Source organism: Accipiter gentilis, chromosome 12, assembly GCF_929443795.1.
Source record: "Accipiter gentilis chromosome 12, bAccGen1.1, whole genome shotgun sequence".
Lineage (NCBI taxonomy): Eukaryota > Metazoa > Chordata > Aves > Accipitriformes > Accipitridae > Astur > Astur gentilis.
The window spans coordinates 1,644,585-1,662,576 of record NC_064891.1 but is presented as its reverse complement, the minus strand read 5'-3'; the positions used below and the strand labels follow the sequence as shown (position 1 = coordinate 1,662,576).

The following is a 17,992-nucleotide window of genomic DNA, read 5'->3' as shown; positions in this document are numbered from 1 at the left end:
TGCTGAACAGCTTCTTAGAACCTCCTAGACCTAAAACCTCTGAGTCATTAAACTGACTGCTTGAACACAGTGTAGGGCAGGACAACCAAGACAGAATGTGGTCATTTTGGAACAATGTACTCTTCAGAGAACTGCTTTTTCACAGCATTTCAGAATAATTTCAGAGAAATTACCTTTTTCATATTTGTGATAAGTTAATGTGTGACCACACTTCTCATTACAGAAAATACACACATAAAACATCAGCATTAGAGTTCCAACAGTATAGTGTATTAATATAGCCACAAAAAGACTTGTGAAATAAATCTACTAAACTTATCTTCTACGCTGCATACTATGCTTTATCCAAGACAAAGGAACTAAAACTATCCAAACATATTCCAAATGCTTATTTTCAAGCAAACAGTTCTCAAATCATATGAAAAATTTGAGAGCACATCTATTAAAGGGTTGCTTTATCACTTTCAACTTTATGAAATGTTCTTATTCAATGTTCAAACACATACATATAATATCTATTTCAGAAAAGAATACTTTTCTGAAATGCACATGATCCAATATTGAAGTCACATGTAGATATATATGTTCTAATTTTTGCATTGCTGCAGGTTGATATTACGTTAATAGCTTTCAACACATGCCATATACCTTTTACATATAAGAAACATTCTCAGACATTCAAAGCAACATAGTAAAAAGAATCAAGCTTTCAATGGTCATCTTGTAAAATTTATATTTTGTGTGTGATTTAACTAAGTTTACTAAAAAGGAGTATATTGACATTCAAGGAAAGCCAGGACATTTACAAAAGCTGAGCTAGATTTTAAAACTCGCATCAATAAATGGCAATAGTATTTATTCAGTAGCAATAGAAAACTCAAAGTAGTGTTGGGAAAATTCATTATGAAGAGCAAATGTTATTATAATTTTACTGAAAAAATTTCCAAAGAGTAATAAAGAAGAAAAATTAATTTTACTTTAAAGAATATGAGCTCAGCAGTATGCAAACTGAGTTACAAAATCATGATGTAAGTTGATGTGAAAATACTTTTTATTGAAAATTGTGTATTACAGAAAGAACAAAATTTTAAAGACTTTTTTTTTTTCTTTTTACTCATATTATGTGCTTTTTTATTCATATAGTTCATGAAGTTGTAGCATAAGACCCGTGATAGTTTGTCAGGCTAGGATTGTCTATATATAAACTATATCGCAACCTCCACATAGTAACATGCTATTTTTATTTCCTGTAACAGCAAAAATGTTATCTCCATTACCGAGTTACAAAAGGACGAAAATTCTGTTTTCAGAATTCATACTAAAAACATTTAAATATTAAAACCATCTCTAAATTCCCTACTTTAGTATCCAACAAGTCACATGTGCCAATTCGAAACTGCATTCAATGGATTTTACTCCAATCTATCTACATCACCTAAAAGAGTGAATAAAAGCAAAATACACATTTATGAATGCACCTATTTTGTACAGCATTTGTTTTCATCTACATGGTTTACAACTATAAAAGAATCTCTGGCATGTCCCTTCAAATGAGTAATAGCTAAGACAACGTGTATGGATTTTAATTAAATTAAAGCACAAGAATTATTGAAATAAATGACCCAAAGACTCCTCTATGGCACCCTGAGTGAATAGATAATACAGATGTAAGTATTTCCTCATGGAATGAATGCACCATGACAAAGCACTGAGCTACAAGCCAAGTGATCAAAATTCAGGTTTTAAAGGCTTTTACACTTACCCGCCTACGGCAGAAGGGCAGGCCCTGTGCAATGATGCTGATGCTAAATATCTTCATCACGGTTTGGTGTGGTAGAGGTTCTTTGGCACTTTTAAGATCAACAGGAACCAAGCCATGGTTGATGGCAGTTTTCCCAGGTTTGGACATTTTATTTTCTAACTTTGTCAAGTCTACTAATAATGCAACAACATTGCTAAAAATTTTGCTTCTAAAGTTGCATGATTTCTTTCTTTCTTTAAAAAAGTTTCAGACTGGTGATTCAGCTCCCCACAGCCTGCTGCCTTTGTCTCTCAACCTTCTCCTGCCAAGTGTCCTGACCTGTCTGCTGCTCAGTGAAGTGCAAGCTATCCTAGTATAGACAGGAATTAAACTACCAAGGGGCAGGCAGACTGCTCCTGCCAGTCAAACAGCTGGTGGACCTCCCCTGCAATGTCAGAAGAGCCCTTCTCCAAAAAGGGATCCGCAGATTGAAAAAGAAGAAAATCATGACTGCCAGGAGTTTTAGTAGCCCCAGCAGCTTGTGCCTGTGCTTTAAAGGAATAATTTATTTTTTTTTACTATTACTTTATTTTTTTACGAGTTGGCATTGTGACTTCAGAAGGAGAATCCAAGGAGATTACAACCTTCAGACAGTAACAGTGTTACTGTAGGATCTACTCCACCACTCTCCAGACAGAATTCTAGACTTCCACTAGAATTTGACAGCTAGTGACTAAAAAACTGACTGGACTTTGCTAGCAGTTTTTCAACCACCGTCTCCACAAACATAATATGCTGCTAAACCCAAAAGTTAAAAAAGGTAACAAAAATGAAAAAATTTGGAAAAAAACCAGAAGTCCCCCAAACTGAAGACACTGGCTCAAAACTTGCTCTTTTAATAAAAGTAGAGGCAGGCTATCATTGTATTTTCATCTACATTGTGATTTTTAGCTCCTCCTTCCTGGCCCTTGTTACTTATGTACAAGTACCCCAGCCTGCACCTTCTCCCCTTTCCCTGCTGCTGTGGGGGGAGCAGCAGCATCCAGGGGGGCTTTAGCTCCAGGATGCAATGATACTGAAATAGTCTTCCCTTTTCTGGGGACTATCCATCACACTGATGGAAAGGAGAAGGGCTCTTCCTCTCACACCAGTGTGCCCTGAAGGATGTGGGAAGAGGTCTGCCTGCCCTTAGCAACAAACCTGACTGAGGACCATTTTTCAGGAAAAAAGTTCTTATTCCACCGAACAAACCTAGAATAGCAATGTCTATTACTCAGATTATCCGCAATTAGTTTACATCCATTTTACATAATTTCTTGATCAAATTAGCTTTCCTACAATGCCTCTAGGTTCCCACAATCTCTTTCTAATCCCTATACTTGGACATGTTTCTTAAAAATTTATTCAAATTTTGAAAACATTTTTGAGCAAAACTAAGTAGAAAGAAACTAAAGCCTGTGAAAATGTCTTATGAAATTGGTGATATGAGATGCAGAAAGCCATCAAAGCCCTTGTATGAACTGAGTCAGTATAGTCCAAAACACAGTGAATAAATGACCATTAAGAAATCTTACAAGTCCCTTTATGCACAACCCAGCAAAGATAATTAACTGTATAATTATGTGAGGGCAAAAGAGGGAGTGTAGTAACGGTTAATGCTTGAAGCACAACACTGTAACTTGACAAAACACAGGACTAAAATATGCCTGTATTAGCATCTCCACGTAGCCCTTTGTCTCCCCTTCAAAAGGCCAAGCTGTAAGCATGTCTCACACATAGAGGACCTCACGTGACCAAATATTTGCTTGTTGAATGCTTTTTACACAAACACACAAAAAAAATCTATAAAAATCCCTAATGTTTCACTGAGTACATATACATTACAGTAAGCATTCACTTACAACAAAATATCTCTCAGTCAAACAACAACAAAAAAAATCCTTATTTCCTTATAGATGTTGCATACAGAAATGCTGTGATAGAATGCTGGGTAGCACAATATTTTCATGCACTGATTTTTTTTTTCTTTTCTATCATTCCATTCAAATGCCATTCTAAAGCACATTTAGACATACATCTTCTTTTAAAAGACTCTTTACATTTCCTTCTTTATACTTTATCCTATAAACTGCAAAAAACAGTTTACCATTAGCCTGTACTCAACAGTGATATCATTAGATCACAGTTTATAGCATCATTCTGAATTACTTCATTATTTTATACAACAAATATTAGGCTTTCACTTGGCTGGAAGGCTTTGGAAAGGTATCTTCGGATCTCAGTTTCACTCAAATAAGAAAACTTCACTTAATTACTCCAAAGAGGGCAAAAGAGTAGCCTTTTGTCTAAAGTGAAGAACAGAGACAAAAACCTCGAAGAGATCAACTCACATATCCCTATTGATGTATCATTCAAAAAGAAGCAACAGGTCAAGCTTTTCCAGTTTTGATGTACCAGTTGCTGCCTCAATTGTTCCAACCAAGTGGGAAGTTTACCAAAATGTATTTATATTAATATAATTTGAGATCTGAATAGCATGCACACAAGTCGACAAGATCAGATACAGTATTTCATACAAAACAAACCTCAGATTCTAGTTTAATAAATACTCAATATTTCATTTAATTGGATACAGAGATGTCTGTGTGCGCTAAGAGAAACTGCTGAAATAAACTTGGTTTTAAAAGATTATTTCATTGCGCAATTGCTGAAAGGAGAATTTGACAGTGTGACAGATCACTATTTTAGCACCAGCCTTTATTAGTTGATATCAGAGCCTAGTATCTTTCTACTTTACAGGCTTACTCCCTGCCCCCGCACCTCCCTTTTTTCTTTAAAGATTAGGTCATAACTGAACTGCAAAACAGGAACATAACTTGGCCCATTTACAGATTTACATACAATTGGGGAGCAGACAAGACTGAAGTATGGCATTCTCCAAGCACCGCTCACAGCACAAGTCTCCAGTCGCAGGTTATTCTCACCTCTGAAAAGACAAAACTCTGATTGTCAGCCCTTCTTCTCTTGTGGTTTGAGATAAAAGTCCCAACAGTACATTAATTTTTCCTCAGGAAATTCCAAACTATTCTAGAGCAATTCCACAGGGACATGCTTCTAGCTGAAAAAAATTATCCTGTTCACATTCAGTGTAGTCCCCTTTCCAAGTGGATAAAGCCAAAGCAAAATAAGGCGCTTTTTTTGTCCCACATGAAATTACAATGCTAGGTTTCACACTTTATCACAGCAATAAGGAAAAGATTCAGTTTTTATCTCTGCCTATTTCCCCGCCCCCTTTTTATCATCATCTCCCAGAAAAAACACTTGCACTAGCAGATGAGATCTTGTTGGCCCAATTTTATTTCCATTTATCACCACTTCATTCTAGTCTTAGATTTGCTACACATTACTGACTGCAGGTACTACTGTCTTACAGTAACATTTAAAGGCCCCAAGCTATTCTGGACAGCTATAAACATTGAATAAGTGAAAGTCGTTAGCCTGAAAATACAACACAGTCTAATTTAAGCAGTAAGAGGGTGTAAAAGGAAGAAAAAATGGAGAGGGTTGGCTTTCTTTGAAGTGTCAGGAATATATTGCATATAGTGGATAGCACTTATTTTTGTATTTGTTACACATATAATTCTAATTTAAACTCTAAATATAAAGTTTAAAAAGCCACTCTGTTGCTTTTATCTTTAAAAGTGTGTATCTTTTATATTAAACAGGGTGAGAAAACATATATATATATATATAAAGCAAAAACTTGACAAATGTGAAACTATGAAAATTTGAGCTTTAATGCTTTGTAATATGTTTCTCTAAGTTCCTGTTTCTAAATAAAGTGGGGCTGATTTCCAATGATGCGTTTTTTAAGTGCCTGTCACTTTAATCAAAAGATCACATTTGAATCTTTATTTAAATGCATAAAAGTGCCTTAAAACTTGAGTTTGAAAATACAAGTTTGAGATCATCATGGACTATTAACTGGAAACTTAAGAATCCAGAAGATTCCTCTTTCTTTTTTGGCCGATCCAGTGAAGAGACGGCTTTGTAAAATGAAAGCATGTAGTAAGCAGCAATAATTTTTATAACTTCCAGTCAGAGTAATTCAAAGTGATCCTGCAGCAGAGCTTTTTAGCAGCTGTTTACCAGAAAGCAGATCTTTCAAAATTAACTTGCTCATTCAGTATATACTTAACTCAGGAAGGCCATGGTTTTAAGACATGGATCTAAGCCTTTATCTTAACAACAAAAACCAGCTTACTCAAACTTTACAGAATCTTCACCTAGAGCCAACGATTGTTTTGTATATTAACATTACTAGAAAAAAATAAACAACTCATGACATTTTAATATGGTGATGGAACAGTACAAGACCTAGAGAGACCTAAATGAAGTATTTGCAAATATAGAAAGATTAAAATGCAAAAAGCAGAACCCCAGACAGTTTTTCCACAGTTCTTAACATCGGTGTACAGCTGCCCTCAAATGGATAAGGGTGAGCACTGCAACATTTTAAAAGTCACCTTCTCAAAATAATAATAATAATAATAATAATAGCGTAATAATCCTTTTAATATATTTGATAATATACTTCCTAAATAACATTTTTAGTAAGCTCTGCATAGCTGTGGCATACAGAATGTACTATGATTTACATTATACATACACCTTATAGCTCTCTTGGTATTCATGCTGGTCCCCGCCCATGTGTAGAAAGAGCAAGAACCATTTTGTTAGCAAAGCAGAGCAGTCTATACTACACTAGTAACCCCTCTTATATAGTGACGGTGGTCCCAAGTTTATTTATGTGAGGGATTTCTAATACCACCATACAAATAGTACCCAAATGCTACATTGTACATTAACCTGCTTTGTACAGCAAATGAATAAGCTGTGTAGAAAAGAGGCACTGCTGTACAAAACTGCAACTCTATTAGTGGTGCTGCACAGAAAAAACCTACTGCTCTAAAAAGCTTCTATCGTATCCAAGTTTACGCAATAAAAAAACTGCATGTATAAGAAAACATAATGACCCAGACCCCTGAAGAGGGTATGGAGGAAACCAATGGAGAGGATCATTTTGATCTCACAAAGGTCAGAATTTCCTAAAAATGTATACTTGAACAGTATGCCAAAGGGGCAAAACTACTAACAAAATATGCAAACTCATGGCTTTCTCTGTATTTCATGGAAAAAATCCCAAGTGTAGACCTGTTGTACCACAAGCAACAGAACGAACAAAACCTGGCTCCAGGTGAGATTTTCATGCCAGTTCAAATTGTGTTTGAATTACACTAGGGCTTCTCCAAGGCCTCATGGTCCCAAAAGTCAGGGGACCTACATGGAAGAATGATTCTCAACAGTCCAGCCATAGCAAAGCTTTATTTCAGGCTTATGCCTTACTAGGAGTTTTAACTGATAAATGGCTTCTATGGTGTAAAGTAAGGAACAAACATCAACTAAACCTGTTTACATGGTCAGAGCAAAACCCAATTCCACGAGGATTCAATGATGTCTAACCAGGTGATAATCACCCTGTAGACTTCCTCCTCAGCAGACGCATTGATAAGTCTCTCCCTTTCCTAGCTACCCTCTAGTTACCTTGAAAACTTGTGTGACCTTAATCTCTCTTTTTGCTAAATTGGATAAAAATTACACAAGGGATGCGTAAGCTCTGGAAAGGAAGACAGACAATGACAGGCAGATGTCTCAACTGCACCAGCTTTGTTTCCTTCAGCAACAAAGCTTAATAACATAGTGAAGAAGAATCCAGATTTTCTTAACTTGGACTCACTCAGACGATACTTCCTGGTTATAATTCTGGCTCTGGAATCATATTAAGGCATGGCCATTAATAACTACTGTGATGAAAGAGGTTGGTATCTAATACCAAGAAAGCTACTTTAAAATTTTTGCCATGAAAGGGCAAGAAGGAGATACACCTTTCACAGCTGCTGGTAGAAGATGGTGCAACTTGTATGACACTCCGATAATGAGAAAAATTTATAAAGGTTCAAACAAATATAGATAAGGATGATGATGAAGCTGCTGTCTGGCAAAATACTTCACACTCCACAAGATAGCATTCCCCAGAAAACAACTAGGAGAGGCCAAGGAAGATATGAAATATCAAGTATATCAGCAAAGGGGAAATCGTCAGATAAACGTATCTACTAGACATTTTTCATGCCTATGTGCGTGCTCATATCTGTTTAAGCATCCTGTATCTAAGTGTGAGTGAATGATGAATTGACCTACTGCGTTTCAATACTTGTGTACGGCATTGAACTACACTAGCCTTGCCTGCTGGGGAACTCAAGCAGTAGGTCAGACTAACCAATAGCAAGGGTTCACTAGTTTCAGTTTCTAATTGCGACACTAATGCAAGTGAGTTTGAATGACTGTCAGTAAAAAACAACAGATCTCCGATGGATCTGTTCGATCCCATAGCTGATCATCTTCAGAGCCGAAATGACACAAACAGGTCTCAAAAGCTGGAGATTCTAGTAGCAAAAAGGAGAATAGTACCTCCCCTCCTTGCTCTAGTCATTTTATTCCAAACTCTGCTGTAAACTTGCTGTAGGACTTGTCAGGCTTGTAAGCTCTGAAATGAATCCAGTAAGTAGGATACCTGAAAATCCTCAGTTTTTGTTGTTGCCAAGTTATTTTTCCACTAGATTAGCAAGTGTAAACAGCTCACAAAGCAGCCAGATGCATGATGAGACAAACACAGGACAAACAGCAAAGTGTTTGGAAGTGGACAGTAGTCAAGACCTCCACCTTTGGGCAACAATGAGCTATTAAGATCACCTCCCTTTCTCCATGGATCCCTTAGCATGCAACACTGGTCCTGAAGAGACATCAATGATAAAAACTTTCTAGGCATCTCAACAAATACAAAATCTCATCTCTAAAGGGAAGGGAACATGCAGGTACATGCAGCTATAGGCATGGGATCTGCCTTCAGTCATGATGGTAACTAATGCAAAAAAGCATTTGACATATTACAAGGGACCATTTGCACAAGCTAACTTTTTGTAAGGTCACATTAAGTGTTTATGAAAGAAATATATAGACTGTCTAGTAAATTGCATATTGGCAAGACTATATAGTATCAATACTAATGTCACTAACATATCATTAGAACATATACTTAACTATGCACATTTTAAAAAAATAATTCTTACCATATTTAGACATCCCTGTAAGTGTACATAATAATTTGTAACAAGAGGCCTATATTATTTGGCTTTACTCCACAAGCCTTCTAACTTTATTTACTATACTATGGGGTCTTGTTGTCATTGTCACTTTTTTTTTTAAACTATCTTTAAAGCATGTGTCTTCATTTCTTCGTTAAATATTTCAGAAAATATTCTAAGTATGTAACAGAAATCGAGCAGCATCATCTTGCGTTTTACAAATATTCCAGAAATGTCTGCTCAGTCCTCTTTGGCTGTAATATGACTTGTTGGATAAGCAAGTTTAACTGTTTGGTCTAGTCAGAGTTGCACCAGCTGTTAAAAAGAATTGCAACAGCTGCTCTGCAGGAATTTATTTACTGACCACTTCTTCATGCTGTTGTTGCACCTTTAAATAAAGCTGAGACAAGAATTAAGAACTACAACAACAGGTAGAGAAGACATGCAATATTTAACACTGGATTAAAATGCAAGTCAAATTCTCAGCTGAGGATAAGCCACGGAAAGGGAAAGCAGGTGTTTTTATTAGCAAGAAGGATGCTTCTATGAAAAAGGAAGATAGGAAACAAAAAAATTTGTTTTCCATACAGTAATTCAGCTTTTCTTATGACTATATCACCCTTCCATGTAAAATGCAAGACTTTCAATGAGAAATTCTCTACTTATATACATACATGCACAAAATAAACCCAAAGCAGTACCGAAATATTTAAAATATGATTATCAGTTTCTGAATAGTGTCCAGAAAGCACTGCCAAAAATTAGGTTTGGACTTTAAATCTTCTTCCTTTCTACAGATTAAATGGGAAAAGGAACAATCCCCAAAACATCAGAAAGGTGTTAAAAATATTTCTGCCACCTAATACACCCCAAAAAAAATTTTTTTTTCTTCCATAGTGAAAAATTCTGACCAGATATCATTTATTCAGCATTAAAAAAAATTTCCTTTTGTCTAAAGCCTGATAACACAGTAACACTCTTCATAACAGCTATATTATCTACTGCCAAAATAAAAGGTTGAACAATGCAAAGTATTACATTTTCCATGTTTGAAACAATATAGATATCAAGGTCTATTTTAAACAAGATTGTGTTTTTCTTACTAGAACTGTAAAATACACATAAATCTAAGAAATGCAACAACTGATTGTTACACGGGCATTCATTTGATAGCACCAAATTAAGCTATATAATCCTTTTCAGCTGGTTAACAGCATACTGCAAAGGGGTGTGAGGCTATTTTTAAAGCTCAAGATAGGCGAAGTAAAGAATGCCTGGACTATAGAAAAAAGCAGGTAGTGTGTGGAAGGGCTGGCACTCTTGGTTGGTATGGTTGCCACCTTGATATTTTACTTGTCTTCTTTCTTTTTTTTCACAACCTCCCCCCCCCCCCCCCTTTTTTTTTTCCTCTTTAGAGGAAGGGGAAGCCTTGCTTGTATTTTTATTTAACAAACACTGGCTTTCTCCAATTTGTTCAAGTATCACTTATTATTTAGAATGCTTGTAAGTATTTCATAGAAATTGACTTTGTGCATATGGACAACCAAATCCAGCTTTGAGTTTACTGGCTGTCTGATGCTCTGACTTCAGACCCTGCCAGCAAAGAAATGCAGTGCAGCAGTACCAAATTCTGACTGGCACAGTGTAGGAAGAGTTTCAACAGTCTGTCCTCCAAACAGATACACATGCATACATGTAAATACAGTGTTTAGTGTACTTGCTGTAGGACATGTAATACTAGTGGTTTACAAAAAAGCCAAAAATTTTGCAGATGGGTGAATGTCTCAGGGTACCAACTGAAAGTGTCCTTGCTTTGGATGAAGTCCAGCTTAAAGAGAAGGAACAACATAATTACATTTGGCAAGAATGAGGGATCCATAATGAACAATTTTAAGTCTGATTTCCATTTAGCTGGTCAATTAAAATGAAATTAAGAAATTGGAAGTTAATTATTTTCTGTGTGTTTTAGAAAAATCTGACAAAGGGATCGGATCGGAAGGAATTATGATATTGGTAAAAAACCTGTTCATTATTTGTTGTCTTTTAATTTTTTTTAGTACTCAGTATATTTGGGTCAATAATGATCATGGTAGCTGCCATTCTTAAGGGACACTCCATAATTTAAGTGAGAAGAACAAAGGGTCTCCTGCCCACTTCCAAACATAGATAACCAGTGGCTGGATGACATATGAATAATAATGTGATTTGCACTTACAGGAAATGTTGCTCATACTTTACTTAATAATAGTAATGACTTCCAATGATGAATAAGGTGGAATTTATCCCTGCTGGCAATCTATGGTGGCAGTAGGTATATTTTCCACTTAAGCAAAGGCACCAGGGATTGAACAAATGTATTAACATTTAATAAGCATCAACAGAGTAATATTTCATGACACAGCTGAAAAGCACAGCCACCGTCTCCCAAGACTGAATTACACTGAATATTACTAAAATTCGCAATTTGCTCCTTTCATATTATGCAATATATGGTCAGGTAGTAAAATCAGTAGAAAACATGAACTTTAAGTAAGAACAAACATAAAAAGAAGTAAGGCTCTATAAAGAAATAGTTGACTTGGTCCACCTTGACTTGGGATAGAAATCTCTGCACTTCCTTAGTAACTGTGTCCTTCTCAGATCCTCTCCCTCTTCCCAATTCTTGTTGTTACAAACTAAAGAAACAAAATTTAAAATTAGCAAGAAGAGGAGAAAGGAGAAATAAGACAGAAGTAAGAACAGAAGAGATGCCCAATGTTTTCCTCTTGTATTTCAGAGATTATTATAGAGAAACCCACCTATGCACAAGAATTCACGACTTCCACCTTTAAAATCTCAATACCAATTAACTGTATGTAACTTTACATCATAAGTTGTACTATACAGAGTCAATGCGAGATTTTTTTTAACATAAAGCACATTTTACAATAATTTGGTGAAGTCCTGAACTTGTTTGGCCAGGAGAGAATGGGTGGAACTCTAAAAAATTTGCACGAAATTGAAGTTTAGACAGTGTTTTCATTAACCACACTATGGACAAGAAGGGAGAAGATGCTTGTGACAAAGAGAACAGTTTATAGAAATACTGGTTCTAGGTTTTATAGGGATTTCTCTAATAGAAGTTTCACCAATAAAGAAAACTGTAAAATGTTCAGATGCAACCTAACCAAAATGGCAGATTAATAAATCTACACAAAATGTACGTTATATCATTACTACACAAGCATAGCTTCATGCATAGATCAGACACCATAAACTACCAAATAAAAACAGTTCATGTGTCAAAAATCATCCTTTGTCAATAGACATTACACACTGTCTGTTCAAACGTTCTGCTGAGACAGCTTGGAAATTTTGGGTTTAAGCATTCTGCCTGTTCAGAAATGATTAAACTAGCATAGAAGTTGACACTGTCTAGTTCTCCTCCTTATACTCAAGAATTTGTAAAGATATGTAAATTACTTTACTGTGCACAGCTTGCTGAATAGCAACATGTTCTGCAGATAATGAAAAGTCTCTTACAGAGAGACATACTGCTATTTTGCAGATTACAGTGAGTGAGAAATGCATCAGGAAAAAAATGTTAGTCCCGCAGCAGCTGTTAAACATAGTTCTGGTCCTCAGATCACCTTCTGTTCCTCCAGACCTCTAAGCTAATTTCAGGTCTCATAATTTTATAAATGTAAAACATCAGTAAATACAAGAAATATACTGATCATAACTTACATTTTTAAACATATACTTCAAATTCATAGCCAAAAGATTATTTAACACCATCTATTTGGGAAGGGGGTTGTCAACAAACCCAAAAACTAACTCACCAGCAAACATTTTACTTTCTTCACACTTCAATTCACCATTTGAATCAAGTTTCATAACCAGTAATATCAACTTCAGTTAAGCCCCAAAAGGTGAAGCAGCTTAAAATTGACACTCAGAGCAACAGCATCCGCTGATAAAATGCTCAGTAAATACAGCTGTATCAATACAGACTGGAGATATTTGGGGTAATGATCACATCAGGCAGCAGCACCTGCCACATAGTCAAGAACAACATAAGGAACAAATGGCATATTTAAGTGGGACAGAGCTCCCAAATGTATTTGTTAGACAAGCCATGTATCCCAACACAGTAAGCGTACCAAAAGTATTCTCAAGCACATTTTCATGATTTCTACTTCATCATGTTGTTGCCATATAATCGGTGAGTTGAAATGGTATTACTTCAATTCTCTTTTTTTCTTTTCTTTTTTGTTTTTTTTTTTTTTTTTAAAAGCTCATTTTCATTTTACGAACAAAGACACAGAGCAAAAACCATGTAGGTGCCTCACTGACACTGATTTCAAAGCCTATGAAAAAGTGTGCGACTACAAGACACTGCTTCAAGTAGTTATCCTGAAGGTATCAGTTTAATTTATTCTACACAAAGTAAACTGATATGGCAGTTTGAGAAACATAGGCAAGTTCCTTTCCAATACTTGCCTTTAAGGAGCTCTGCATAGGCCAAGCAAATAAAAGACAGTTCAAATCAATACAACCTCAAGGCAATGCATCAATTCTGAGCAAGTCTAAACCAAAAGGCTGTTTCCCTGCTCCGCCCTCCCCACTTCCCCCACACACCCCCAAAGGTCGCTGGCATCTTTTCTGCTTTAGGGAACTACTAGAAATATGCCTGTGAACAACCAACCAACATGGCTACAAAAGAATTATACATATGTCCAGGAGAAACTACTGGATGTGTCTGGTAAGAACCACCAGGAAATAAGGATGGCATACACTCTGAGATGCAGGCTTCACTGCAAAGACGGTGCAATTGTACATTAAGTCAGATACCTGTACAGACAAATCTAGCACAATCAAAAAGCTCTGTAGGTTTATTTTCCAGTGTGGCTAGTTGAGGTAAATCCCTTGACTGGAGTTGAAAGACTGACCTCAATTATTGGCACAGAAGTAGAAAATTGCTTGTACCTTACTCAGCTAGGTCTTTAGTCTCGTAAGCAATCTCTGTAATAGGAAACTAATTGAGAAACTAAATCAGCACTACCTCTTTCCACATCAAAAACATGCATCTTTCTGTAATGGGGGGAGGGGGGAAAATCAATGAAAATCTACTTATTAATATTAAGTATAATCTTGTAGTCAACACTGTGACACAAACTGTCAGCATCAGTTTTCTCTTAAACTACTTTTCTTCCTTCCCAGGCACTGAGATTCTTGACTTTCCTTTCTATACACAATTACTTACTTCACAAATTATACATTAGCACTGTCATTTAATTCTACAGTAATATTTGTAAGAATCATAGTGAAAAGAGGTAAGACACCCTTCATTAAGGGAAAGAAAAAACATAATTTATTATAGAAGAAATTCCTGTCCTTTGACTGCAAATGACATTTTAACGTAACAGTTAAATTTAATTACTAGGTATTTCAAGAACTTCGAGGGAGAAAGCTGAACTAGATAGCCAAGTTCTTAGATAAGACACAAACTCTACCAGAGTTTACTACAAGCAGAGCCCACATATCAATTAGCAAGCTTCATGATCCGCTTACAGAGTAGGGAAAATTAACAGAGCAGCAATTATTTAACACCAGTTTTACCTGCAAGTGAAGGTGTAGGAGCAATTCTACTTACAAAAATTCAGCGAAACCTCTGCTAGCCTTGGGCAGCAAATGAAGCCATTACTTAACACAGCCAAATAAAAGCAGAGCAAGTGAGAAGTACTTTTCAAAAAAAGTGTTGTTGGTATTTGTAGTAATGAAGCATGCTGCAGGTTAAGACAGATGGGGAAGAACCTTGCTATCTACAAAGACACTGAGAATCTGCATTCCTTCCATGGATGCTTTAATATTAAACAAACTACATCTTAATGACAGTTGCATGACCTTTCCAAATGATCCTGCATGCTTGGAATCATTAGCAACTAAACTGTGTAGTATATAAATGAGAAAGAAGTCAAAGGTTAAAAGTGTTGATTGATAGTAATCTCAGAGTATGCATAGTTCTAATGTTACTCCAGTCCAGTAAAAAAATAAGGCTCTGTATCAGAAGACTCAAAAAAAAAAAATAAAATTCAAACCAGCAAAGCTTGCTCCAAAATAACTAAACCGTCATGGTAATGCAAAAGTAATTTTGACTGGCAGTTGTAAAGACCATTCATTGTTTATCTTAAGTCACTTACTTATCTTAACTCGTTGTATTTCACTGCTGTAGTTCAGAATAACCAAGGAAGGAGAAAATTTGCCAGTTCCTAAGCTTTTAAAGAGTGATGTAAAAGAAGCTTTAATTAAAAAGGAGAATCCCAGGGAAAAGCAAGAGGAAAAAAAAGTATATTGCCAATGCATTATTATTTTTTTTACAATCAGAGCAATTCTTAACATGCATCCTTTTTGCCACAGCTGTAGCTGAATTATTAGTTTAAAAACTCTTTAAAGAATTAACTGTTAGACAGCTCAGAAGATGAAAGGCATTAAGAATCTATAAACCCTATGTGTGATCACTATAAAAAATAGATTAAAAAAAGAATCTTTTTGTAGTATAAAGTTTTTCTCTTTCTCCTGTGCACTCAGAGCAGAGAACTATACATTGCATTCTTATCACACAAGCCATGTGAAAATGTCTAATATTTATTTTTTAAAGGAAATATTCCTACATCATTTCATATACTGGAAACAGATTTCTTCACAAATAAAAAATGAGTCCTTCTGTTCCAGTTGTATGTATTCCCTAGACTTAAAAAAATGCTTCCAAGTTTTTAGCTGCAACAGCAGGAAAAACCTTTGCAAAGAACACTGCTAAGTGTCTGTAGGGATGCAGCAAAGCAATAGCAGCCCCCTCTGCTGCTCAGAAAAGGAGAAAAATACTAGCATACACTGTTCCAAAACCAACGCTCCACTTACACACAATATTCCAACCTTCTCAATTTCGTGTACTGCCTGTACACAAAACAAAAAATTTCTCTAACCATCCTTTATCTCCCCGTACACCTACAAAGCTTGTAGTCTATTATTCTGAGAGTAACTGCAGACTTTCATACAGGAGTCCCTTTTCACCTCACATATGCACAAACTGCCCAGTGTAATCTTAGTATTCTTTAGTTTTAAAAAATTAATGCTATCCTTCCATACAAAGCCAAAAATCACTGAAAAATAAATCCTTTCTATCCTTGTGGCTCTACGTACCAACTTGGACCAAGCACCTCGCAGTAAAAAATTCTGTCCCAGTCTGTGCTATTTGAGAGCTCAAAGCTACATATGTGAGCAGGGCTTTAGGTTTGTTTCAGAACATGAGAGACGGGTATTTAAGCTCCACAGGACAGGTCTTTCTGTGGTACATCCTGTGCTAGCTCCACCTAAGTCAACATAGCTTATTTGTTCTATCTCCCGCGCCTCCACTCTCCAGGGTCAACAAACAACCAAGAAAAGGCACTCTTGGAACAGTACCATTACTTACACACAAACATCTATTGACTTACAGTCAAACAGACAGTATGGTACCTGGAATCAGAGGATGCTGCAATCAAAGCACACCATTTTTACAAGAAAATTAAGCTGCTTCTCAGCCTTTTACCATTGTTATATGTAAAGCCTTTGACACCATTTCCCACAGCATTCTCCGGGAGAAACTGGTTGCTCGGGGCTTGGACAAGTGTACTCTTTGCTGGGTAAAAAACTGGCTGGACAGACGAGCCCCAAGAGTGGTCGTGAATGGAGTTAAATCCAGCTGGCGGCCGGTCAAAAGTGGTGTTCCCTAGGGCTCAGTATTGGGGCCAGTTCTGTTTTAGTGCCTTCATCAATGATCTGGACAAGGGGATCGAGTACTGCACCCTTAGTAAGTTTGCAGACAACACCAAGTTGGAAGCAGGGTTGATCTGCTGGAGGGTAGGAAGGCTCTACAGAGGGATCTGGACAGGCTGGATCGATGGGCTGAGGCCAACTGTATGAGGTTCCACAAGGCCAAGTGCTGGGTCCTGCACTTGGGTCACAACAACCCCATGCAACGCTACAGGCTTGGGGAAGAGTGGCTGGACAGCTGCCCAGTGGAAAAGGACCTGGGGGTGCTGGTTGACGGCTGGCTGAATATGAGCCGGCAGTGTGCCCAGGTGGCCAAGAAGGCCAACGGCATCCTGGCCTGTATGAGAAATAGCGTGGCCAGCAGGACTAGGGAGGTGATTGTTCCCCTGTACTTGGCACTGGTGAGGTTGCACCTTGAATACTGTGTTCAGGTTTGGGCCTGTTGCTACAAGAAAGTCACTGAGGTGCTGGAGGGTGTCCAGAGAAGGGCAACAAAACTGGTGAGGGGCCTGGAGCACAAGTCTTATGAGGAGCAGCTGAGGGAGCTGGGGCTGTTTAGCCTGGAGAAAAAGAGGCTGAGGGGAGACCTCATTACCCTCTACAGCTACCTGAAAGGAGGTTGTAGCAAGGTGGGTGTCAGTCTCTTCTCCCAAGTAACAAGCAACAGGACAAGAGAAAATGGCCTCAAGTTGTGCCAGGGGAGGTTTAGATTGGATATGAGAAAAAACTTCTTCACCAAAAGCGTTCAAGCATTGGAACAGGCTGCCCAGGGAAGTGGTGGAGTCACCATCCCTGTGGGTATTTAAGAGACATGTAGACGTGGTGCTTAGGGACATAGACTAGTGGTGGACTTGGCAGTGTTAGGTTAACGGTTGGACTTTGTGATCTCAAAGGTCTTTTCCAACCTAAATGATTCTATGATTCTGTACATTATATAAGAAAGACATCTATTAAAAAATCATCTTATTACCTTTAGTAATGAATCAAATGCTCAAATATGACAACTGCTGAAGGGGTATCAAAGTGGGTTTTGTGGTTGTAGATCCAACTATACAGAAATTTTTCATCTTCTTTTTAGCTAATCTGTTTTCTGGTTCTTAGAAAGCTCTGGTTAACCAACAAAACCATCACCATCACAGCCCACAATCCTACAACAAGCAAACCTGCATTTGAAGAGGCCACTAACTTGAAAAGTTAGTGGAGGGTTCTGTGTATAGAATGTCTGACCCCTTATGAAGAGTCACCATCACAA

At 37.0% G+C, this 17,992-nt stretch overlaps 1 protein-coding gene across 7 annotated transcripts in view; it reads right to left on the bottom strand.

Annotated features, from left to right (window-relative positions):
- The window catches only part of FBXW7 (F-box and WD repeat domain containing 7), a 189,365-nt gene that overhangs the window by 82,932 nt on the left and 88,441 nt on the right, over positions 1-17,992 (bottom strand). Inside the window, exon 4 of one of the 7 annotated variants that reach the window (XM_049814594.1) lies at positions 4,643-4,725. The exons of 5 other annotated variants lie outside the window; for them this stretch is intronic. In XM_049814594.1, coding sequence (XP_049670551.1) covers positions 4,643-4,725 — 83 coding nt within the window. Of the gene's footprint in view, positions 1-4,642; positions 4,726-11,554; positions 11,622-17,992 lie in introns of those variants that run through there. One more of the 7 variants, XM_049814592.1, reaches the window with a different exon arrangement.